At 37.8% G+C, this 26,564-nt stretch overlaps 2 protein-coding genes across 2 annotated transcripts; one reads left to right on the top strand and one right to left on the bottom strand.

Annotated features, from left to right (window-relative positions):
* Positions 1–22: 22 nt before the first annotated feature.
* On the bottom strand, positions 23–9,995 carry ganc (glucosidase, alpha; neutral C). Its single transcript, XM_054613696.1, is given in 25 exon segments — positions 23–411; positions 1,283–1,386; positions 1,575–1,687; positions 2,612–2,725; positions 2,839–2,913; positions 3,008–3,084; positions 3,183–3,247; positions 3,483–3,551; positions 4,137–4,311; positions 4,550–4,651; positions 4,749–4,845; positions 5,037–5,180; positions 5,443–5,522; positions 5,621–5,747; positions 5,841–6,076; positions 6,388–6,489; positions 6,492–6,531; positions 6,868–7,051; positions 7,128–7,224; positions 7,802–7,871; positions 8,069–8,267; positions 8,534–8,661; positions 9,193–9,295; positions 9,453–9,515; positions 9,837–9,995. Coding segments are annotated over 25 exon segments (2,706 nt in total). The 5' UTR covers positions 9,863–9,995; the 3' UTR covers positions 23–295.
* A 1,516-nt stretch (positions 9,996–11,511) lies between these two features.
* On the top strand, positions 11,512–26,332 carry LOC129103327 (transmembrane protein 87A-like). The gene is made up of 20 exons (XM_054613738.1): positions 11,512–11,662; positions 13,701–13,758; positions 15,435–15,532; positions 16,393–16,509; positions 16,741–16,788; positions 16,900–16,941; positions 17,460–17,586; positions 17,695–17,756; positions 18,762–18,945; positions 19,054–19,153; positions 19,351–19,444; positions 20,523–20,596; positions 20,732–20,838; positions 21,674–21,732; positions 21,886–21,989; positions 22,824–22,900; positions 23,873–23,937; positions 24,045–24,097; positions 24,415–24,445; positions 24,601–26,332. The coding sequence occupies exons 1-20, from the start codon at positions 11,552–11,554 to the stop codon at positions 24,640–24,642; spliced, it is 1,653 nt and encodes a 550-aa protein (XP_054469713.1). The 5' UTR covers positions 11,512–11,551; the 3' UTR covers positions 24,643–26,332.
* Positions 26,333–26,564: the final 232 nt, after the last annotated feature.

Genomic DNA, 26,564 nt, shown 5'->3' with positions numbered 1-26,564 from the left:
AAAAGCATATGTAATTATGCTTATTATCAATAACCAATCTTGATATCTTGGGAAATAACAATTAAAAGAAGTACAGTCCTCGATGAAGCAGAAGTCAATGGAGGGATTTGTTCATTTTATTCAAAAAGGAAATCTGAAGTTCAATACAATTAAAATAATTAAAACATTATGGAGAGGTGCATGTTGTCCCTTTTTGCTTGTTTTATATATATACATTATATAAAAAATATTCTGACAAAGTTTACCTCACATGAATAAGAATCCAGAGGAGTGAGAGTTCGTGATTCATTCACAGTTAACCTTCTTGTATCTGTATCTCCCAGTCCGTCGTCACTCTGAGCTCCAGGTTGTTCACCGTCAGCGTGCAGCAGCTCTCCGTGTGTTCAAACGCAGCGGAGGCGTCTTCAGCACCTGGAGACAGATAGAAAAGATGTGTTATGTCTGGCCTTGGACGCTTTTTTTTTATGTTGCTACTGAGAATAGCAAAGAAACTCCATATTTTCCAGGATTCTTTGTATCAAACTACACAAAATGTACCCCTTTATATTGGATTTTTTCTTTTATAATTGATTTATGATTTAATTGATTGAGAGAGATGATTTTGATCATTTTCAATCAATAAATCAATCTGACTTTATTTGTATAGAGCTTTAAAAACCATTAAAATGTAACACAAATTGCTTCATACAGTTGACCCGAGCATCCCCATCCACACACAAAACAATAAGTGACTTTGTAATTAATAAAACATTCATAATAACAAGAAAAACAAATCAGGAACTGATTATGGCCAGACTAAAAACATAAAGTACAATAAATGTTTTTTAAAGCTAAAGACACATTTTATTCACTGGCCTTGATCTGTTATCATGTCTAAAAGTCTATGTTTGAAATTTTGATACATTTCGCATTTTTTTGTTTCTTTATCTTTTCATCCTTATTTATTATTCCTTTTCCCAACTAAAACTTGATATCTAATAGGGGAGGTATTTTCATAAGCCATATTTTGGCTTCTAAACTCTCCTGCACAATAATCAAACTTTTTTACCGTGTCTTTATATACCAAAATATGTTCAAATAAATGAATAGATAAATAAATGATTGTACATTGTTTATATCGTTGCCATTGGTATGTTCTCTTTTGTCTTCTTCTTATTTTTAACTATACATTTATGATGTTCTTTTGTTTAGCGCTTTGGTCATCTTAAGCTGTGTTTACTTACTTACTAAACTTATGAATGTCAGTCCAACTGTGAATATATGTAACGTCAGAGCTCCTCACCTGACTCATGCACCACCACGCTGGACGGTTTGCTCTTCACTCCCAGGACGATGACGGACTGTACGACAGTATCACAGTCAAACGTTCCTTCTTCACTGGCAGGACTGAGAGACAAATCAAATTATCATCTTTTCAATCATTCAAACTATTTCAGGTTCACTTCAGCTTTTGGCGTTGATGTCACTTGTAGAACCAAAAAAAAAGAAAAGTGTGTTGCTGTTTTTTTTTTTAACTTCTTTCATGTTTGGTCTAAAAATGGATGCATCTTCGGGAGGTGTGAGCTGTGACTCACCGGCAGAGCAGACGGCCTGACAGCATGCTGAACCTGCGCAGACAGAAGGCCTTTCTGTCCCGGTAGCTGAAGGAGTGGCCGTCGTCCAGGTACAACTCACCATCAGCGACTCCCTGCAGAGAGACGGGACCAAAGTCAGGATCTCACTAATTCAATTATCCAAACATCACATGTCTAAAATGAGACAGAGTTTCATCACTTAACAGTTTTTGCAGGGTATGACAGTTTCACTTTGTTTATGATAAAGTATTAAACTTATAGAAGTGAATCTCTATAAAAATACCTTTAGCAGCTACACCTTTGTGTTAATGATAATTAGTCATTTGAAACAAGGCCTGCAAATCCTGTAGAACGCACTGGCATGAAACTTTAAATAGATATTGTGATACAATCTGAAAGGCAGCACAATGTATTACAAACTGCAACAAACAGACAATTTGCAGCTAAATCACCTCAGTATGACCAACATCTGGTGTTACAGTGATGCTGAATATTTAGCACAATCTTGTTGAATTAAAGGAGCAGTGTGTGGGATTTGGTGGCATCTAGTGGTGAGATTGCAGTTTGCAACCAACTGAATATCCCTCCAGTCACTACTCTCCTGACAGCGTGTCGGAGAACTAAGTTGGCCTTCAGGTAAAGTAAAAACGTGAAAGGCTCTCTCTAGAGTCAGTGTTGGATTTGTCTGTTCTGGGCTACTTGAACTCCATGAAGAGGACCTGATCCCTATGTAGGTGTTAGGGGCTAATTCTTAGCTAAAGAGAATACAATGTTTTTTTGTTACAGTTGATTAAACCTTTATAAAAACATAGTTATGAGCATTATAGTCCATTTCTGCAAATAGATAGCCCTAATATCCCACATACTGGTGCTTTATTTGACAACAAAAACATAGCACCATCTCAGAAACACCACATTGTACAATCAAATATCTTCAATACAAGGGGGGACAAATATTAGATTATATCTGTTTGTATCACTCGTGGTCAGAAATGAACCTGGTTTCATTTGCTTCATGAAATCCTTTTTATGCTCACCTGAGAGTCGAGGGCCACGGTGATGGAGAGGGGGAGCTGCTGCTGTTCGGCTGTACAGGAGCCACTTCCTGTTGACCTGCAGACCACCGAGCCGCCGCGCTGGAACACAGGAACCTGAGCGGAAACACCAGGAAATAAAACATTCCTCCAAAGTATAACATTTGTCTTCATTTCAGTTTATTACGTATGAAGAAACCATCGCTGTGTGAATCAGGACAAACACTAACTGTGTGCAGCGTGACTGGAAGACTCAGAGTCCTGCCTCCTTTATGCTCCTTTGCAGAGTGGACGTCATACCAAACCTGCAACAGATACAAGCCCAAATATAACATTCATCCTGAGGTGTACGATGAATACACTAGACTATATGAATATGTTACCTGGTGGTTGATTTACCTCACCAGATCCAGGAAGTAGGATTTGAACTTCTTGAACACGCGGGTCGGTTACAGGACTGGCCAGCAGAGCTCCTCCTACATGAAATCAAAGACAGTTAAGCTAAGAAAAAAACTAAAATGTGATAATTCCACTGAGTAAATATGCAACAATAAAAAAAAAAGGTATTTATCACCAATCATATACTGGTTGTCCACAGTGAAGGTGCTCTGTTCTCCTGGAAACTCCACCCACAGAGGTCTGCACAGGTTTGAATAAAAATAGCATTTCTATAACCTTCTGTAGAGCGTAACATTTTCTTTAAAAGTCTATCTATCGATGTTCTAATTAGCAATCTAGAGTTAAATTCATGTTCTTGTCAAAATATAACAGATACTGACATCTAGTGTCAGAAAAAAAGGTAAACTAGAGAGGGCTTAGTGACAAAAACGGCCTGCAGTACTTCCACTGAGCAGCAGATGGCAGCAGAACCAACCTGAGTGGAGGCAGACCAGAGGTGTGAGCCAGGTGGAACAGAGTGTACCAGTAAGGCAGCAAACAGTACCTGAGTGCACAAAACAAGACTGGGATCAGTAAAAACATAATATTGTCAAATGCATTAGAAAATCTAGAAAGAGTAATCTAATTTGTTTTCCATTCTGCATGTTGATATTTAATAGGGTTGCTCCTTCTTTGTCAATTAGTCGACTAATTGGTTGTTTTAGTCTTTGTTGATCAAAATTTCATCAATTTTTGATACTTTTTTCATGCTTATTTCCCAGACACTTATGAGCTCATCTCTGGAAAACACAAGATTTAAAGTTGTGCTTTTGTGTGATTCTTTAAGGAGAAACTATAGATCTGACAATTTAATCAACTAATCAACAAATTCCTTTGAGTATTAGTCGAATAAGAATTTCTTTGGTCGACGACAGCCCTAATATCTAATGGAGTAATGAGGGGAAACAGTTTGTCTGGTCTAACTGGGGATTTTATCTTGTCCTTAAATGATATTGATCTATTTGAGCTGTCTTGGCTGGTCAATCAAGATGACTGAATTTGATCATTTCAAGTTCCTTTTCAAGCTAAATGTGCCAAACAACAACAGAAAACCGAGGCTGTTAGATAAAAATCATCTGACTTAAAGTACCTCTGTTGGATCACAGTGCGGATTGCAGAGGTGACTTCCTCTCCGAACAGCCAGGGCTCCCGGCGCTTCGTCCACTTTGCAGAGTGACCTCTGAAAAACGGCTGCAGGGCGGCCGCCTGGTACCAGCGCACCAGCAACTCAGGCTCCGGATCCTGAACAAACCCGCCGACATCGGCTAAAAAAAACACAGAGGGAAAATGAGGTGAGACAACGGAAATAATAAAGCAGAAAAGCAACACATTACAGTACAAAGTGGAAATCATAGTTTTATCATAATGTGTCTGTGCCAAGAAACATCACAGAATAAGGATCTTGCCAAATAAGGTCCAGATTTCCTGTGTTTTATACCATTCAATAACAATACCTGTAATTCTAATATAATAATAAATGATTAAAGATTGTGTAGTTCTCACCTCCACAAAATACGATGCCTGTAACACTCAGAGACAAAAGCATGGGAATCGAGATACTCAGATACTCCCAGCTGGCCACGTTGTCACCTGTCCACACCGCTCCTGCATCCCAAACAAAGTCAATGACAACAAACAGTTCAGTTAAGGATCCAGCCATGGAATCATCACATGGGTTTATTTTTTTCATTTAAAAACATACCGAGTCTCTGTGACCCAGCAAAGAAGGAGCGTGAAAGGACAAACGGTCTCTCTGAGCCTCCTGAGCGAGTTATCAGACCCTCTGCTGTGGCCATGTGCTGTGAGTGGACAAAAGAGGCTGTAAATCACTTTACACACTTTACTAACAACTGTAATTTAATAAAGTTGTTGTACGCCTCTCATGTGTTGAGTTTAAGCATCCTTGAATGTTTTTCTACCTTGACAAAATAGACACATCTTTGTGTTAAATGTATGATACCATATCAAAGGAAGTTATCGAGGGCCTCACCTGATAGAAGCCGTACAGGTTGTGTAATTCCCGGTGTTCCCAGCCCCCATAATGCACTGCGTCCTTCGGCATCGTCTGCTCTGGCCCGTTGAACACGGACGGTTCATTCATGTCATTCCACACAAATAAGGACGGCGTCGATCCCTGTATCAACGAGTTCATGACTGTGAAACTACTCAGTAAGTGAGAATATTACACAGATAAAAGAAAAGTACACGATATGATATCTTGGAATATTTATTTGGGTGCCAAAGCATTTGTGCTTGAAAGGATTTGAGAAGCATTTTTACAGCCACAAAAAAAGAACTTATTATGTTAAATTATGTTGGGTTGCATATATATATATATAGAGAGAGAGAGAGAGAGAGAGAGAGGCATTGATTTGTTGGATTATTTGTACACTTACCTTGTACTTATCCAGGCCGAAACATCTGGAATACCATGCTCGAGTGTCTGGACTGCTGAAGTCGAGATAACAGGACTCATCTGTGAGAGAGGTTCATCAAAATTATAATTGCAAAGAACAAAAAAATAGATGTCGGAGTTTTAGATTTGAACTCTATTTATAGTCATAAAAACATTACCAGGCCAACATGAGCCCTTATAGATCCGCCCCTCTCTGTTCTTGACGAAATGCGCTCCGTCTCTGGCCTCACAGAACAACGACCAATCAGGGTCGACCTTGATGTGGGGATCACTTATCACAACCAACTGAAAGATGAAAGAACATATGCACAATAAATCCCCTAAATTTGTGAGATATGACAACCAAAAAAAAGGCGGTACATGTACGCTAAAACTCACCTTCCTCTTCTTCTTCTCTAGGTGGCGCTGCAGGCCGGCTGGGTCTGGGAAAAGCGCGGAGTCCCAGGTGAAGTAACGCTTCCCTTCTGTGTGCTCAATATCCAGCCAGATGACGTCGTACGGGATGTCGTGGCGATCAAATCCAGCATCTACAGCCTTCACATCAGCCTCATCGTTGTAGTTCCAGCGGCACTGGTGGTACCCGAGTGCAAACAAGGGGGGCAGGGCTTGATATCCTGACAGAGTGGGGGGGGTGTGGAGCTGTGAGTGACACTTAAGGATAATGTACGGGAATATTGTCAGCATCAACATATGGATAATATAATTAAGAGTGGAAATTAAACAACAAAGTATTGTTTTTCTTCTTATTAATTTGTCTTTCCTTTCATTTTCACCATACAAGACACAATAAACATAAAAATTTCTGACATCCTAAGGTTTAATAACAATCCTTTTCTAGATCTAAAATGGGTTTTTTTTTTTGGGTCATGCTTTGTTTTTAAGTGCATGCAAACATAATAAAATACATTCAGTGCTGCACACACACCTGTCAGCTGAGCGTACTGGGAGAACAGCTGCTGTGGACCGGGCCCGAGCAGAACCACGCAGTCAATCACACCACTTTCTGACAGCCAGTGGACGTCAGTCTGGGCTCCATCCGCTTCCTCTTCACTGGGGGAGTTTGGCCGTCCTGGGGGGTGAAAAGGGGTTATAAAGGGTTGTTTATAACCCCTTTAAAACATGCAAAAACATGTTTTTGCATGTTTTCTAAAATGCTTTATCTTGTTAACATTTTTGTGGTTATTATTTAGATCCATCCTGATTTTAATAAAGTTAAATAAACTTGTTTAGTGTCTGTTTGCAACCAGGAGGACTTTGAAAAGCAGCTCCAAAAGTCTGCAGGACTGGATCAATAAATTCTAGTCACAATTCTGCCTCTCTAACTTTTGGGAATAAATGAGCAGCTTCTGATTTAACAGACATATGGGCTGATACTGTATGAGAACGGCACTGGAACAAGAGTTACCTGATGGTCAGACGGGCTGTAATGAACGTTCACAAACGTCTCCGATGCATTCAGCCAGAATACACCCAAAGTCCTGTCTGCTTTGTGAGCCACCAACAGCGGCACAGATCCGTACAGACCGAGGCGGCTGTACACGTCGTACGCAAAGACATCCAAGTTATACAGACGATAAGCATCACCATCTCTGTGAAACGACATGAATTAAAGACATTATTACCAAGTATGTGTTTACTGCATAAACTTCCGGCTCATGTGTGTACCTGGTGTCACTGAGCTGAAGGCCGTCAGCGTGCTCTGGCAGACCGTACACATGACTGAACCCGTGGAGACAGAGGTCAGACCCAATGCTAGTGGGACCTGGAGATGAACAGGAAGTCTATTTATACTCATGTATTGACGTTTTTTGGTATTTTTCTCCCTTAAAGCTACTATGCGGAATTTTAATTCTGTGTTGATTTTCCCTGTGGACAAAAGCGGTATTGTTTCTGAGAACCAGAGTCCCTTTAGAAAACCCCTCATTTTACTGCAGCAGGTTCTGACAGTGTTCAAGATCAGTCCTAGTTCTGGTTCTTTTAGACATTTTTCACTATAAATTTGATAGAAAAGATGCTATGTAAATTTGGTTATTATATACTTACATTACGTATTTAACTGCCTCAGTACCTGTACGCTGTCCAATGACAATATAGCTTAATTGAATCTATTTAGAATCAAAATGTGTAGAATAAATAACATTTTGATGGAATAACTTTTACAAAGAATATATATATATATTTTACTTAATATAATCCTTGTGTTCCTCTTCAGTCCATTGCATTAGAGGAGTGAATACCTCAAAGCCTCTGGGAACTAAAACTGTAACTATCTACATGGCTGTAATCACTGAAAGGTCTTCATTTTAAAATGGTAAGATAAAAAAATAGCAGAAACAAACCATTAGCTTTGACATCCACAAACTGCCTGAAAGTCTCTTTCCATAATAAACCTGTGTGGTCCTCTCGAAGCTGTCAGAGGAACAAAGCCAGAAAGAACAAATGTGTTTAAAGGCTGCATTAAGCTTCAAGTAGGAGTCATATTACATAACTGTTTGAACGTATTCTCTTACCTCACTACCATGAGATGTGTGCCCATGAGGGGAAAAAACACAAAGAAAATCTCATTTAATTCACTTTTTCATCAGTTGATTTTATTTCCAGCACACAACTGTACCATGAGATCCTCACCTGGGTGGATCCTGCAGCGTCTCAAACCACAGTTTTCCTTTGGAGTTGAATGTTACGATCACTTGTTCTTCACACAGGATCTCCAGTCGGAAAGGGAAATGCCAAACGCAAAGCTGGTGACGTCCTGAAGACCACGAAAGGGTGACAGAGTCCTTAGACTGTCTCTGAACTCTCAACCTGCCAGATGATGATGATGAAGAGAAAGGTCAACCACCGTCAAACTACTGCAGCAATTTAACTTTAACTTTATCTTCTGATTCTAGAAGTTGACCTTTAAACAAAAACAACAAACTTACAACTCCAGGATAAGCTGTATTTACAACAATATATAATATATATCTTTTGCCAACAAACACAACATGTCTAACACACATACACACAAAGCTTTTAGTGCATCAGAGGAGAGGAGTGTGGATTGATTAACTACATTGTTTGTGTCTTACTGTTCACACTGCTGTTCCCCCGTTATCACATCTGGAACTCGGTAGCGTGCTTTGATGGGCTGCAGTTCGTCTATTAATATCCTCACTGTGTCATTTTTGCAAGGCGACACAGAAAGAAGCAGTCTGGTCTGTGAAAATAGCACAGTAAGAATAAAAAAGGGTATTTCAGATTTAATAACAAGCAAATGTGATTTATCATAAAATTGGAAGTTCTTTCATGCATCTGTGTTTTGAGGAAACATCCCTCTGAGATAATTATTTTACACAACTTCTACATAGTTATCTTACTTTGGATTTTAATTGATGTAAGGCCCAATTCAGAGCATTTATGAACACCCTTTTAATGTGACAGAAATGTCATTTATGAACTAAAACATAATTTAAAAAACAGTCATTTCTGTGTCTGAATACTAAATGTTAATCCTCGCTCAAAGAAGATATATCTCTCCTTCTATATTACTGTGTAGTCTCACAAATTATCAATGGAAATGCAAAGTAAAGTGTAACATAATTTAGCCCCAATTTTAGCCCCACAGATGAAAAAGTAACTTTTATTTTAATATGGCAATGCCCAAATGTTGTCAAATATGAATAAAGAAAAATAAAGAAAAACAGATCATCCTAGGTTTGGGTTTTTTAAGTAATACAGGTGTTCAGACCGTTGTTTCAGGTTCCAACAGTTCAAACCGTGCCCCCTTCTCCGTGAGCACCATGGTGTCCAAAAGAGCTCTGTGCTGCAAGTCTGGTCCCTCGATCTGTCGCCTGAAAAGTGACAATAAACATCAACATTAAATGCAGTATTAATCTCAGAGTCCTGCAGAGCAAGATGTTGAGAGGGTTATACGTAATTGTCGGTGGTTGCAGTTATTTATGAATACAAATTGTGCATTATGAAACTGATGTGAAATACCCAAAATACCTGTAAAAAGCAACATTTTCACTCTTCTTGAACTTTTCTTTCCCTTCATCACCAGGGACAACACTGAGGAACAATCAGAGAGACAGGAAACTTAATATCACATACCAGACACAGGTTGGTAAAACAAACCTTATTTTTCCAGGCTGCCTATAATAAGACTTTTGCACAAACCATGTAGATTTAAATTCAAATAAAACATTAAAATAGTCCAGACATCAATCCAGACATCAAATGCAGGTGAGCCTCAGCCTCCAGTAATGCAAACAATACTAATACTAATATGCATTAGATATTATCACACTGTAAGGCATGCATTACTTAAAATGGAGTAAAAAGTCAAAGGTCAATATGAAAGAGAAACTGTGAACAGAGAGTAGTTTATACCTCACAGGTTGGCTCACTTCCATCATGTGGAGCACACAGACAGGATTTGGTCTTCTGGTTTGAGCATTAACTGCACTATTTTACCTATAAACTTATGCATAAACTCTTCTGACACTGACAGCAGCGACCACACAGAGGACCATGTGAATCAACACACTGTCAACACACCACTAACTACACTTCCGGTGTGAATTTTCAATCTAAACTTCCCACCGATTTACCTGTGACTTTTTTTGTTTTGTTTACTAGTTTTTTATTTATTTGAAATAATAAATGGAATAAAAAAAGTTAGATTAAAGTTTCATATTTAATGCCATATTGCTGACTTACCTATATTAGTAGTTTTCTTAATTTAAAAAAATAAATCTTAATCTTTCTTATTATCACTAATCACTAATACTTAATAATTTATATCACTAATATATTAATAATATATATATATATATATATATATATATATATATACAGTACCAGTCAAAAGTTTGGACACACCTTCTCATTCAATGGTTTGTTCTTTATTTTTATTTTGTTCTACATTGTAGATTAATATTGAAGACATCCAAACTATGAAGGAACACATATGGAATTATGTGGTAAACAAACAAATGCTCAACAAACCAGAATATGTTTTATATTTTATATTCTTCAAAGTAGTTGAATGAGAAGGTGTGTCCAAACTTTTGACTGGTACTGTATATATACTTAAATAGAAAATAATGGCAGTTTTCTCAATAGCTTCAATGTAATGAGACCAATTGACTCCAAATCAATACCAAAATCATTTCTACAAATGTAAAATAGATGACACCTTTTAAATGCTTCTTCAATTTAGTATTAATGTTTTTATGGAGCATACTTTTTTTTTCAGTATTGTCATTTCTTCTCATATGTTTTTGAAATAATAATTAAAATAAAAAACGGTTTCATATCTATCCATATATTAAAGTTTTAATGCCACATTTCTGATGTTTTTTTACATTAGTATTTATTTTATTATTAAAAAAATATTCTAAATTGTTCTTATGTAGCACACATATTTTTTTTATCACTAATGCATTAATCATTTATTTTATATATATACTAAAATAGAAAATAATGGCAGTTTTCTCAATAGCTTCAATGTAATGAGACCAATTGACTCCAAATCAATACCAAATTATTTCTACAAATGTAAAATAGGTGACACCTTTTAAACGCTTCTTCAATTTAGTTTTAATGTTTTTATGGAACATATTTTTAATTTTCAGTAATGTTAGAAAAGCACTTTTTGGGGAAATTTCTAAATAAGTTAGCTACAAATTTTGTTATATTAATTTTTCCTATACAAAATTATTTAACTCAATAAAGACTAATTTTTCTTCAGAGCAGAAGGTACAAAATACTTATATATATATATTATATTTATTTTATATTTTTTATAATTTAAATTAAGGACATTAACAGCAAGTTGCCATGGCAGCGTTTCCTGTTTCGCATGTTCCTTTCCAAAATGATTTAACTCAATAAAGACTAATTATGCTTCAGAGCAGTGCTAATTGCTAATATGCATTAATAATTAATCATATAAAATTAAATATTTAAATTAAGCCATTAACAGCAAGCCGGTTGCCATGGCAGCGTTTCCTGTTTCGAACGTTCCGCCGCCATCTTGCGGTGACGCGGTGAACTGCAAGCCGGACGCGTCACGGACCTGCAGGAGGAGCGTCGATGCACAGATGGAGAACCCAGATGCACCGTCGCATCGCTCATGTTTCCTGCTGCTTGCGTTGGTTCTCCGTGTCGGGACTGCGGCAGAGGTCTCCGTGTGGAACGTGGAGATAAACTCGGTCAGTCCAACACGTGTGTTTGTGTGTTATTGCCTAGCCTGTTGTGCTAACACCTCCAGCAGCTGCTGCTAGCCGGCGGAGCTAACTAGCCGCTAGCATTGCTACATAGCAGTGCACACCTCAAATGATACCAGTGTAGCTGGTTGGACTGGTCATCTGTGGCACTGTTTTCTGCTTTAAAGGGGAAAATGCATCTGCAAAAAGGCATGTTATTACTGTAGGAAAACATGGTTAAGATGCTCCACAACATTCATTATAGAACATGCAATTAAAGAATGTTAATATGAATATAATCAACAAATGCAAAATGAACTCAGCAGATAAAGTAGTTAAAATGGATTTACCAGATTCAACATTAATACACATGCATGTCTTGTATACATTAATCTGCACATTAAGTACTTTTATTCAGTTTAAGTTTATTTTGATGCCAATATTAATGCACTTAATATTAAACTTAAACATTTGATTGCACTAGAACTTGCAATTAAATGATGTTAATATGAATATAATCAACAAATGCAAAATGAACTCACAAGCAGATTCTACATTAATGCACATGCATACCTCAAATGATACCAGTGTAGCTTATCCGACTGGTTGGACTGGTCATCTGTGTCATTGTTTTCTGCTTTAAAGGGGAAATGCATCTGCAAAAAGGCATGTTATTAAAAGAAAGGAAAGGCCATTACTGTAGGAAAACATGGTTAAGATGCTCCACAACATTTATTATAGAACATGCAATTAAATAATGTTAATATGTATATAATCAACAAATGCTAAATGAACTCACAAGCAGATTCAACATTAATGCACATGCATGCATAATATACATTAATCTGCACAATAATACTCAGTACTTTAAGTTTATTATGATCCCAAAATGTACTTTCACATAAATCAAAATTTGATTGCATTAATTCTACTTTTCAATCATTTCTACTTTTACCTAAGTACAAGATCAAAGTACTTCTTCCACCTCTGCTACAAACCAATATGTGATCTGGTGTAAATGCATCTACAAACAGACATGTTATTAAAAGAAAGGAAGGCTGTAGGAAAACATGGTTAAGATACTCCAACATTTATTATAGAACTTGCAATTAAATAATATTAATACGAATATAATCAACAAATGCAATAGGAACTCACGAGCTACTCAGCAGATAAAGTAGTTAAAATGAGCCCCAGATTTACTAGATTCAACATTAATACACATGCATGTATTAGATACATTAATCTGCACATTAAGTACTTTTATTCAGTTGTTTAAGTTTATTTTGATGCCAATATTAATGAACTTAATATTAAACTTGTTTTTATTATGCTGTTAAGCACTTTGTGACCCCTGTCTGTGAAAAGCGCGTTATAAATAACATTTATTATTATTATTATTATTATTATTATTATTATTATTATATTATTGTACTTTCACATAAGTCAAAATTTGAATACATTAATTATAGTTTTTCTTACTAATTTCTACTTTTACCTAAGTACAAGATCAAAGTACTTCTTCCACCTCTGCTATGAACAAATATGTGATCTGGTGTAAAAAAGGCAGCACAATCTATCAAAAACTAGTTGAGCTACTATTGAAAATGCAGTTGTGTATGTGGAGTCCTTTTGAGGAAGTAAATATGATTTTCAGATGGACCCTGCTTTTTAATTGGAGCCAGGGCATAGGTTCTTTAAAAGACAACATCTGTTATATACACTTCTCTGTTTTTCACACATTCTACAGCTGTCATCTGTAGCTGATTTCAGCCTGCAGCAAAAACAAGATGTGTTTTGGCTAATAGCAAGGTCTTTCAGACAGAAGCTCGAGGTTGAGCTCGTTAAAGAGATACTGATTTATCTCACAAAAATATTGTTGTACTCGCTTGGTATAATCTTTTGCTCCTTCTGAAGATGTATCCAGATCTTTGACTATCTGTTGTGTGACCGACCTGAAGGGGCTTCAAACAGTACTGTTGAACTCATCTGACTGAGCTTGAGGTGTTTGATAAGAACTGATTCATCTTTGTTGTGTTTTCAGACACAAGATGTTGTGTTTCGGAAGACGCTGTACACCAACACCACCATATTCATGAAGTGTAAGTAGTCTGACCTCTTCATCATGTGTTGTTTTGGGGGCTTTGTATGATTTATTAAATGATTACGCGATCATTTATTGTCATTATGAAACACGCGGATGCACAACGAAATGCAGCTGTAGCCCATTTGTAACACAAGAAAAACATGATAAACAAAACAAAAAAGTATTGCATTCCTGTAATGCATTTTTTTAAAATTGATACAGGAGGAATGTTTACAGCAGCAACAAAAACAATTATCTTTTGCACATTATATGGCTGACATCTTAACATTAAAAATTCAACATCAAGAATGTCCATCAACTTTCAATATGTTGGACCACCAAGCATCATTGATGTAAACACAGAGTCCACCTCCTCTCGTTCCGAACATCGGCCTGCCAGGAGTAGACTGGGTACTGGAGTAGCCTCAGGTCCTAGCTGGTAGCTTAGCCTCCATCTCGGCTCTCCTCATACGCCATAATGCTCCAGTAATAAACACGAAAAACATCAAATTAAGACAAAACATTTACGTTACGAAATTCATGGGAGCTACCGGCCGCAGCATGTACATGCGTCGCCGTTGCCATAGCAATGGCCATCAATGAGGGTACCATTTCCTCAGGCTGCTTCCTGCATCTGCATCCACATTAGTATGAATACCTGTACTATTGATTTATTTAAATACTAACACACAAAGTACAAAGATCGTTCGTCTGATAAGTAGAACATTTACTGACGGACAATGATGAGTCAACACTCATCCTTGCTGTTTTTTTGGAGGTATTTGTTCTGGCACTTGAGAGAACTCAAAAAGGGTTTGGTTAAATATTTAAATGTCTGCTTGAATCGCATTGTTGGGCTTAAATTTACGTCCCAAGATGCGTTCTTATGGCTCTCACTGGCTAAATGCCAAACGTTACCTATGAGCCGGATGTCCTGCAGCCTGCAGGGCAGAATTTCCTGGAAAACTTGCACAGTGAACAAAATGTCAGTGTTTGAAATGATAAAAAAAAAAAAATAAGTCGGCCGTCACGGTAGAAAAGTCTCCCCTTCTCTGCAGACTGCTCTCTGTAGAATCACATTTGCATCCTGGGTTTTGCTGCCACTGTCAGTCCACATGGTTTATAAAAAGCCAATTTCAGTTTCAGGAATCTTAACATTTTAAAGGTCCCCCTAAAACTCTTAAACACAATGTAACTTTTATCTCAGGGACAATTTCATTATTTCTATAGCAGTTTTTTGAGTCTTGCTAATAAGGCCCTCTGCCAGGCATAATGATATTTTCAGCATATTTGCAATGGAGTCTGGTAGGAGAGAAGATACAATCTATAACATTTGATAGTAAACTTCACATTTGTTGTCTGTCCCTCAGAATCTCGGACTATTTCTCCTCACTAGAGACGTCAGTTTGCATCAGCAGTCATCAGTCATAAAGTGAGAACTCCTTAATACTGTAAAGGAGGGAGAGACACTGGTTTCTACTCCCACTGTAGCAGAAAATTGACCACAATGCAATGCAGCAACATGACGCAGGGAAATAGCAAAAGTCACCTTTTGAAAGAGAACTAGATGACGGAGGTTTGAGGGGAAATGGATTACAACACACAGTGTGACTCCTGTAACAGCTGTGGCCACCTAATGTCTTATTCTGTCTAATAATCCAGATATCCTCCCTTTGTTTTGTCTCCCTGCAGTCCAGGGTGACACAACGTCATGTGATAGAAACCTGGCCTTCAACATCAGCTGGTACCTGCGCTCCTCTGTCTGCTACAATGAGGTCTTCAACACACCTGTGAGTATTGAACTTTTGTCTGTTGAGTCTCACAAAAAGTGTTTGCCAGGCTGCAACCAGGCATCAACCTTTGGTCGCCAAAACTGAAAATATGGTTGCCTCTTTTAGTCACCTTTTATTTAAAGTAATTAAGATGCTATGCAGTTATATGTCAGTTTAAAAAATGAAAATGGCACACGTGTACATCTGTATGGTGCAAATGCTTTGCAGTATAATTTACCATCCAGCTCAAAGATGCCGGGGTTCTTTGCATCCATGAGACTTCACAAATATCCCTTTTTGAAAAGCAGCAGGTGTGTAGATTGGTAGAAGAGGGAAAGACTCCAATGACTCCACCTCCATCGCAGCTGTTTTTTATGTTTGTATTCACAGAGTGACTCCAGCCAGCGCAGAATTGCGTTGAATATCAATCTAGAGTCTCATTAATTCTGATAGTGACCCAAGTCAGAATTGAAAAGATCAGATTCCATGTGATGCGACAGATCTGAGTCACATAAGCACCAAAAAACATATTTTTTAATACCGTAATGGGATGCGTTGATTGGAGGTATTATGTTTACTAATTAGTAGTTGTATTACTTTATACCAATTAGTTTAAGGTGAGCCTCCTTTTGCATTGGTCAAGTTTTTACCATAACAATCCATGGAACCAATAGGATGTCATTTGGCACAAAAATGAACATTCACTGGTCTTTAGTTAATATTCATGCTGATTTCATTGCTAGTCCACACATTGTGATATTGATTTAGAAATATCATGCCGTGTCATGTGTGGTCTGTTATAATGTTGCAACATCTCAAGAGAATAAACTGACTTCACAGAGTAACTGATGTTCCCGTCTCTCTCTCTCCTCCTGTAGGACAACCAAGCCATGAACATGTTTGGTATGGAGCACATGTTGAAAGACGGATGGAGCGGCTCCTACAGTCAGGGCTACATGTACTTCGACAACTGCTCCGCCCTCTTCTTACCGAAGGTTTGTGAACAAAAGCACAAGTGTCGTCTTAATACGGAGAGCACAGTTAATCATTACTATGTAAATACAGTGAAGTTTAACCCCGGTGTTTACTAATGCAGCAGTTATCTAAAGTCGGGTAACATCTTGAAAATGTTGCTTTTCTCATGTTATTTTTTATTATGCAAGCATTTTAATTACTTTGCTACATACAATATATGTATATTCATGTTTCTTTATCCTCACACTTAGGTGTATTATGCAGATTTCAACCCATATCAGCCCCTCATAAGCCCAAAGGTGAGTCACTGATCTAGCTCATATAAAAAGGATTAAACATATTAAGCGTAATATCTCCGAACTTTATTTCTATGAAGCTTTGCTCACTATGTTCCTGGTTCTTTGTTTTAGAGTGACCCTTCGAATCAGAGCCATATTTGGCTGGACAAGCCGGTAAGACCTTTTATTATTACTTTTTATGCAATGTATTGCAATGTATTTAAATATGTTTTTATCAGATGTCATGTTGTACGGAGCAACCAAACGGTCATGGTGGGAACAGATTATGAGTGGGTCCAGACCAGTTTTAATACAATGCATATTTAAAGTAACACTAATGAGAGATGATCTGTCACTTTACATTTGTATTTATTGCACATTACTCTTCTGGCAGTAGGCGTCTTGTCATTGTGATCACAGTGTGGGTTGAGTTTTATTTATAATTTTTTATTCACATAACACAATTTTACAGATGTGTTATGATAGATCACAGGAGAAAAGAACTTCTACCCCGACCTCTCAGGGGCTTCGTGCTACGATGTCAAACCACGACTCTTGCAACTTTAATTTCTTACAGATATTGAGCTTTTTGCAAATACTTTTGTATTAATATATCTTGACTTATGGTTTTAGTGTGTGCACATAAAGACTATAAATAAAGAAAGTAGCATAACTGTTCTGATTCTCTGCAGGATATCAGTGCAGTGGCCAAAGCTTGGGAGGACAGTCCGTATCTGTTCATAGTGAAGGTGCAGCCTATGATCCGCGGAGTCGAGGATGAAGACATCGGGGTCGAGCAGCTCAACTTTGCTTTCACAAGTGAGAATCTCTCATATTTACTGAGTAGATAAATCAGTGACGCCAAAAAGGAATAAAAGTCTGTTGACTGAGAATGAAAATGAACCTTTTTTGTTTTTCTTTCTCCAGTGAAAGTTGAGATGAAGGGACCACACGACTACTCTTCTCCGGCAGATTGGCCCCTGATGATGGTATGTACTATAAGTTATCTGAAGGGAGGGTTTTAGGGTTAATCAGAAAGAGAAATTGTAGGAATGACAATCAGACCTTTTGGTCAAAAAACGTTTTCAAATTGAAACATACATAATCTTTTTTAAAATAATCTCATCCACACATTCAACTGACTCTTTTTGAAGCTTTTTCTCATCCCAATGAGCCACTGTTAATGACTGTAAAAGACATGAAAGGGCACTGTGTTCTAGTGTGCCACTGGGAAAGCTTTGAGTGCCAATGGTGGGACGCTTGTTCAAGGTTGCCTACCTCTAGGTTGTGTCCGAAATCCTTCACTCTTTCACTTCTTCCTCCTCCATATTCAGGGAGTTTTATATAGAGGACAATGTAGAGAGCTCATCGACAAAATGAGAAAAAATACTTTTGGAAACAACCCGGTTCATTTTCTTTGCGCAGTTAATAACGTCATAACTGTTGCGCTGTTAAAACATTCTAGGTCAACGTTGGTTAGTCTAAAAAAGCCTGCATGCATTTGTGATAAATACATATTTTAAGGCTATTTTGTAGAGTTGCCTCTTAGCGAAATGCTCTGAGTGAAATTGAGTTCCCCTGGTAAGCAGTTTATACTTTATGTCTAGGACTTTTATTGTGAAAGATAAAAATGGAGGGAGTAAAACAGTATGCAAAAATTTTATAAATGCAAAGTACTCTGTATCTGTTTGTGTTGGGATGAGCTGCTATGCCCACATTAAATATGTTTATTGAATATAATATAATATAAAATTGATTTTCGGACACCGCCCTGGTGTATACTGTAGTTTCTTTATGTTTGTCTATTCTGTACTCACAACATATATATTGTTTGTCTGTTCATCTTTAGGTTTCTTCAGTTTTTTGGGGAGTTCTTTTTCCTTTTACCAATCAAAGGTCTTAAGGACAGAAAGTGTTGTATGATGTGCAAACTATAGATCTTAACTGTAACTCAAACAAAGCTGAACACTTTTCTCTCTCTTGTCCAATGGCAGTTCTTCATGGTCATGTGCATTGTGTACGTGCTGTTCGGGGCTCTGTGGCTCTTCTGGTGTGCCTGCTATTGGAGGGATCTGCTGCGGATCCAGTTCTGGATCGGCGCCGTCATCATCCTCGGCATGCTGGAAAAAGCTGTGTTTTACTCAGAATACCAGAGCATCCGTTACAAAGGAGACTACAGTTGGTTTACTTGATTTATATCTGCTCGTTTAGTGGAATAATGCTTTAATCTCTTTACTTCAGTCTGATATAATCATAATTTCGTTTATGTGTTTTATCTCTTCTCAGTTCAAGGCGCTGTGATTTTTGCTGAGCTGCTTTCTGCTCTCAAAAGATCTCTGGCCAGAATCCTGGTCCTCATTGTCAGTCTTGGCTACGGCATAGTCAAGTAAGTTTAGACTTTTAAAACTCACCTTTTTCTCCACATTATGTCTCAATAATTTATCATTTTAGGATAATTAGATTTTTTATAATTTTCATTATTCTATACAAATGAAAACCCAGTGGGGGGGACTTGCTGCTAATACTCTCATTTCAATAATTTGTTTGTATAATTGAACTGTTTTTCTCCCTTTACCTGTTAAGGCCCAGGTTGGGTACCACAGTTCACCGGCTGGCAGCTGTTGGGCTTCTCTACCTGCTCTTCTCCTCTGTGGAAGGAGTTCTAAGAGTGACGGGTGTAAGTATTAATAATTAATAAACTCCAGCTTATAAACAGCTGTCATTCTTAATATTTGTTTTAGCATACTTGAAGACACACAGTGACAGTTTCAGATAATTCATACAGATAAGCTAACCTCTATGACTAATTAATGTTTTTGGCTGCTTCACAATAAAAGTGTTTTGGAGTTGAATGCTTTTATTGTGAAGCAGCAACAGTAGGAAATCCTGCTAAAGAGTGAAGAGTAAACCGAGAGGCTAGATGTCAATATCTAATTAAAAACAAATAATGTCAGATTTATCCCTCGTGTGTGTGTAATAATTATAATTATTCACAATTAGTATCCACAGCGAGGTTTGATTTTCATTAAGACAGCACAGTTGCAACTTGTTAGAGGTAACTTTTTCAAAGCAGGGATCATGTTATATACCAAATCAATATACCAAATGGACGAGAGAGTGTAGATTTCCCTGGGAGGCTCTCTCTCTCTCTCTCTCTCTGCTGTTTAGGAGACAATTTCTATTTCACTTCTAGCCCTTAAATCTTCATTTTCTGTGGAGGCAGATGACTTTCATCCAGGGAAACATAATGAGCTCACTGCATTTCAACTACTGCAGATGAGACATTAGCTGTTGCAGCCTCCACTGACTAATTGAAGCTGATAGCAGTGGTGTATTTTTACATAAATATCTTGCCTGGCGCAGCTTTCAAGGCACTCAGTATAAAAACAGTTTATCTGAGAAGAGAGACGGTTATGCAGGGATTCAGTCTCTAAGAGGCAGACAAGTGATGATAAAAGGGAATGACGTATTTGATGGAGTGTGGAATTCAAAAGCAGCCAAAGACAATGCAGCAGGTTCAAAAAGTACTTTTATACAAACAAACATGAGATAAGAAAGACAGTTAGATGGATGGATCGAGGTCTTGCAGTTCGGTGTGTGTATAATGAGGCAGCTTCAAAGAGAGGAGACTCAAATCTCCACCAGATCTTAACACAAGCTTATCTTATGTGACTTCACACTATTTGCTCTGTGCCGACTTCTAGGCTCATGTTGTGTCTCGTTTGTAAAATCCGACTCTCGTCTCGTTTCTCCAGGGTTTCTATGGGACGGTCGCCCTGGTGGCTAATCTCAGCCTCTCCCTTATTGACTCCTGCGTCATGTGGTGGATATCCTTTTAAAAAAAAAAAATGACAAGCAGAGCCAGTCAAGGATTTGCATATTCAGAAGCGTTGCATCTACACGCTTTTTGGTTGTGTTTTCTTGAATGTAAATACAGTGTGTTCTCCTTAACTTGCATCTACATTTTCATCAGTCTGTCTCAAACCACTCGTCTCCTGAAGCTCCGCAGAAACATAGTGAAACTCTCTTTGTACCAACACTTCACCAACACCCTCATCTTCTCTGTTCTCGGTGAGTAGAAAACGGCTCTAGTTGAGCTGTGCCTTAATTCAGAAACAGCTGCTTCATTATGATCAGTTTATGGGGAAGACCATTGATTTTACACATGGAAGTCTGTTTATAGGTGTTGGGAAGAAAAAGTTGCATAAAGTAGTGAACTATTCCTTTAACACAATCACTATATGCTCCTCATGTATAAGAGCATGTACATTGTTTTGTATATTTGTCCACTCTTTTACTGGGATGCCCTTTTCTAACTTTGGTTACCTGGTGAGATCATGGATGTATAAAGAGAACTGGATGCAGCTCTGGAGGCAGGAACCCATTCATTCCTATAAAAGTAGTTCAGTGGCCCATGAAGACAAAAAAAGTTTGACTTTAGAGTATAAAAATGAAGATGAAAATACCCAGATCTTCAGCATTATGTTGCCCTTGAGCATGCCCACTGGGGTTTTCTATAATCCCGCTTCCCAGCACTCAGTTCAGCTCATTCACATGAACAGAGGAAGGAAAATAACTCCGGCTATTAGTACATTTCGCAATTTTTAAGACCTATTAGATTTAACATTGGGATGTTCAACTTGATAGACCTACAAAAAAAGTATCCGCTGAGTTAAAGACGTCTCTTTTCAAATGTAAGTCTATAGGAAAAAGCCTCTGGGCCCCATGGTATCACTTGACGGAGCTGGAGGTTGTAATTCCACCGTTTGGCCATTCTGTACTTTTTGTCTCAAAGCTCAGCGCTCTTTCTGGAGGCCTGAGTGGGACGTTTCATGTGCTGTTTCCCATCATTTGCATATTGTTTACAGACCTCAAAACAAGCCCGGTGCTTACTTTGTGTCCACAGCTTCCATCGTATTCATCATCTGGACCACCAAAGTCTTCAAGCTGGTGGACTGCCAGACGGTCAGTTTGTTTTCTGCTCCGTTATTGATTGATTATTGTGTTGTGTTTCCTGTCCGTGAGGTTTCTGTTTCTTGTTTGTGCAGAGATGAAAAGTGAACTTGCCTTCCATCCTGATAACATCATCACTCTTTTCTATTTTTGTCCTCTCCACAGGGTTGGAGGGACTTGTGGGTAGACGATGCCTTCTGGCGTCTCCTCTTCTCCACCATTCTGCTGGTCATCATGGTGCTGCTGCGACCCTCCGCTAACAACCAGAGGTCAGAGTCAAGCCAGAGCTGATCCTGGAGCCCAAAAAAACATTTCTGTCACTTTAATAGTATATCTCTGCAAACACAAGGTCTGTTTGAATAATGTTGGTGTAATAATAAAGGGAACACTTGTGAGATTTGTTCAGATGTGTAAATATCAGTATATACGTTACTGGTTAAGAGTAAATGAAGATGGCACATAGCACAATTGAAAAAGTTTCAGGTTCGTCTAAATAAATAAGCACTTTCAGGATGATTATCCCTTTGGAATGATGCAGCTGCAGTTCTAAACCTCTACCAAATCATAGCACAATATGTGAACATTCTCTCTGCAAAGGTTGACTCTGATAAAGTGAAGCAGAACAAAATTATAGAGTTTTTAGTACAGACAGTTCAGGCGAGTCTCCAAAATGGTCATTTTGGCACATTTTGGCACCATCTGTGTTTTCTCATGTACCAAACTATATATGTCACCTGTATATCACTAATGGTGTTCAATACATCCAAATGCAGCAGTTTTTGCCTTTTTTTTTTTTTATAATTCAACCAGACCTCTATATATTTTCCCATTCAAAAAATAACCACACAAATCAACTGAATGTTGAATCCAAAGAGCAGATTTACTTTTAGCAAACTGTAAACATTTCTGTAACAATACAAACCGTAAAAACACAGGTAAAACCAATAAACTATTTACATTATTTACACAATTCTCCATTGTGCCTCTTCTTGAAAAAACGTTTCTGTAAAAATACACATAAAACTCAGATTTACTTTTAGCAAACTCTCGGGTTTAACAAGTTGACAGTATTACATTTTTAGTTTGTTTCTGTTTTCTCTCAGGTTCTCCCATTCTCCTCTGATTGATGAAGATGATGACGAGGAAGAGGCCAAGGAGCCAATGCTGAGTGAAGCTTTTGGTAAGACTCCTGCTTTTCATTGCGAGACTAGCCAAGTCATCTACTAGTTGCTTACTATTGGGTACACCTGCGTCAGATAGTGTTTATATTACTGATGGATAAGGTTGGCTGTTGTGTTTGTACAGTTCAGATGCAAAGAAATTGACTTTAGTTTCTTTAGACCCCGTTTCTTGTGCTGTTTTTGACTGAAGTTCCTCCGATAACTTTCCCTCCTAACTATAAGCCTGAGCCAGCCCTAACTATAAGCGTTATCAAAAAGGAAAGTCTTAAGCCTGCTTTTAAATGTGGTGAGTCTATCTGACCCCCGGACTGAAACTGGAAGTTGGCTCCACTGAAGAGGAGCCTGATAGCTGAAGGCTCTGACTCCCATCCTATTAATTGATACTCTAGGAAGCACAAGTAGGCACAAGGAAAATATGGAACTACAAGTTCCTTAAGATAAGACGGTGCTTGGCCAATTAGGGGTTTGTAGGTGAGAAGAAGGATTCAAAATTCAATACTAGGTTTAACAGGGAGCCAGTGCAGAGAAGCTAATACAGCACTAATATGATCTCTTTTCTTAGCTTTTCTTAGTACACGTGCTGCAGCATTCTGGGTCAACTGTAGATATTTGCCATCTAGAGAAACTATAGCGTTAGATAATTGATTTCGGAGGTGTGCTGGGCCTAGTAGAATAACCGCAGTTTTGTCTGAGTTTAGCATCAGGAAGTTGCAGGTCATCTAGGTTTTTAATGGTTTTTAAAGGGATGCTTGAATTTTAGCAAACTGGCTTGTTTCGTCTGGCTTGATCGGTAGATATACATGGGTATCATCTGCATAACAATGAACATTCATGGAGTGTTTGCTGAGAATATTTCCTAAAGAAAGCCTATATAAGGTGAATGGGCATTTTAATAACCTAGTTATGTTTTAATGTAATTATTGAACAATGGACTTTTGTCAATTTACATTTTCTTTTATTTCTTTTTTTAGAGGGAATGAAGATGAGAGGCTCAAAACCTGACTCTAATGGCTCCCAGAAACTGTTGAGTAAAGAGGTGGGTTCACTGCTTCTGTCAACATCTCTCTTCTTTTATCCGTTTATTTTCTTTTTTCCCACAAACATAACTTAATCATTTTTTATTTCTTAACTCTGCTTTGCCAGGATGAAGACCTAAAATGGGTTGAGGAGAACATTCCTACAACTGTTGCTGATGTGTAAGTAAAGTCAATTAAAGCGTTCACATTTGCTCAAAAACAAGTATTGCGCTACCTGGAATTTGTGAGAATAAGGTATCGTTTTAATACTTTAATCCTTCTTACTTTAACATTGTTTCAGCTTATGTCAGTGTATTGAAGTAGCTTACCTGTTATGCAGCTCAGGCTAGAAAGATATACTGTTAATACTCAAATGGCAGCACTTTGGAAGCACAAACAAGCTTTAGAGAGTATCTTAACATGCAGTTTGACCCAGGCCTGGACTGTATGAATGCATTCACTGCCCCCTTCTCTGTTTTTTTCTCCCCTCTATACAGAGCTCTCCCTGTAATGCTAGATGAAGAAGAGGTAAAGGCTCCTTTTACTCCCCCCCTCTGCTAGTCCCATGATTTCCAATCACATTTCTGTCTGTTTAAAATGCTCCTGGTGATGAACTTTACTGTGTTATCATCCCACAGTCACATTACTGTACATGTTTTAATCCGCGTTCCCTGTTTTAACAGGAAATCATGAAAACCAAGATGGAGAGATCCAAAATGGAGTAGAAGTGAATGCGAGAAGACGATGTGAGAATGAAAAGAAAAGCAATTTCACTGAGGCAGCGATGAATGCGTTCTGAGTGATCTGATTACCAAAAAAAAAAGGATGTGGGTAAACCCAACTGTTCTCTCCAGACGTTTAACATTTTAAATTTAATTTCACATGTGTTGTGTAACACTGTAATAAGCTCAAAGAAGCTTGAATAGTGTGTTTATATTGAGGCAAGCCTGTGCAACCTGTAGTTGGTGGGTTGGCTTTTAATGTCAGGGTTAGGATTCTGGGAGGGGCTTGAAACTGAAGCAATAACACAGCAGAGCACTTTGATAAATATTTTATATGTTTCAAAGATGCTTCTTTAATTTCACAAACTGGGCCAAAATCAAGTAGAAACTGGGCATTTTACACAATGCCCTGTCGGAAAATAGGATATCAAAATTATGTGTTATGGTTTTAGACTAATACAATATGTAAGTTTCCCCATGTGCTTCAAATTTCAGAAGACTGAAAGGTCAAATTTGTGGGTCTTTGAGGACTGATTTGAAATCGGTTCGCGTTGATGATTTGGCGGTTGCCTCAGCCAAGGAGTCGGATCCTCGAATTGAAACACGGGGCTGAAAACGCCAAGTTATTGTGCATAATAAGATAATATTTAAGCCAACACAGCGTCGGACACTTGAACTCAAGGTTCTCTTCAGAGCTGTGCCATACTCTGTAAATGTAGGGGAAAAAAGTTGTTTTCAGCAGGTGTTTTATTGCGTTACATATCTAATGGGTCACATGATGACATATATTTAATATAAAAAATTAGCGGGCGGCTGTTTGGCGTGTAACCAGTGAAGACGTCCTCAGCTCATTTCTTATAGCTGCACCAACAAATGATAGATATGTCTTATTGTTAACACACGACTAACACGTTGTTGTCTGACAAACTGAGTAATCCTCAGTAACTTACTGTTACTGTATGAAAACACGGCTGCATCAGTGAATATTGATACTTGAAGCATATCACAGTTTCATTTATGTTTTAGGTGATTCTTGAGCAAACAGGAAAACACTGTTTTCTGTTCTGGGAGAATGTAAACTATATGCTATCGTAAACACAGCGTCATCAGAATTGTTCATGTTGTGCAGCCAAGAGTTGCACCACACTCCTCTGAGACGCCATCTTCACACGGATCAGTTCAAGCGACTGAAAATATGACTCTAATATTGGTGATTTTAAACTTTTACGGATATTTATTATAACATATTTAGCTTCTCACATAACTGCAGTGTTTTAGGTCCACTTTTATGTCACTAAAGTGAAACCGTTTTTTATCCATTGGTAAGCTTCACGGATGTGGTGTGGGCCCAAATTCAAATATACATTTGATTTACCGAATGTATGTAATTCTATGTTAAGGTCCTCACCCAAATTCAGTAGCACAGAGTACATATTCCTTTAAGCTTATCCCATTCACACTCCAAATAATCTTCCCTTATGTGGAAGAATTATATCCCCGTCCTTGTGCAATCTACTGCAGTATGTGTGGATATTCTAAATTATATTATTATGTTTTTTTTTATATATATATTTGTCAAAGTCTTGTTGATGAAACCTCAAAGACACTACTGAAGCCCAATTTATGGATGTGAGTCTGCATTGTAATGTGAAGCTGATGATATCGTATGGCTTTTTGCGTATGTCCTGCAAATAAAATTTATATTGAAACATGGTTACAGCGTCAGTTTTTGTGGGCATTCAACATAAATAACTTTATGGTGTAACTTTTCATTTGTATGCATAATGTCTTTTTTTTTTTTTTACAAAAGGAACTGTTTTTACTTTTAGAACACTTAATGTGCTACCAGATTAGTTTTGGAAAGAGATGGCTTTGAATGTTGTGAATTATGACAATTTTTTTATCCTTTACTGTACAGCAGTTAG

Source organism: Anoplopoma fimbria, chromosome 15, assembly GCF_027596085.1.
Source record: "Anoplopoma fimbria isolate UVic2021 breed Golden Eagle Sablefish chromosome 15, Afim_UVic_2022, whole genome shotgun sequence".
Classification (NCBI taxonomy): domain Eukaryota; kingdom Metazoa; phylum Chordata; class Actinopteri; order Perciformes; family Anoplopomatidae; genus Anoplopoma; species Anoplopoma fimbria.
The sequence above is the reverse complement of the archived record's forward strand: the minus strand, read 5'-3'. Positions and strand labels throughout refer to the sequence as shown.

Coding starts and splice junctions, on each gene's coding strand:
- LOC129103327 (XM_054613738.1), top strand. CDS start 11,552: ATGGAGAACCCAGATGCACCGTCGCATCGCTCATGTTTCCTGCTGCTT. Junction 15,533..16,392: donor ATGAGGTCTTCAACACACCT/GTGAGTATTGAA, acceptor CTCCTCCTGTAG/GACAACCAAGCCATGAACAT. Junction 24,098..24,414: donor CCTACAACTGTTGCTGATGT/GTAAGTAAAGTC, acceptor CCCTCTATACAG/AGCTCTCCCTGTAATGCTAG.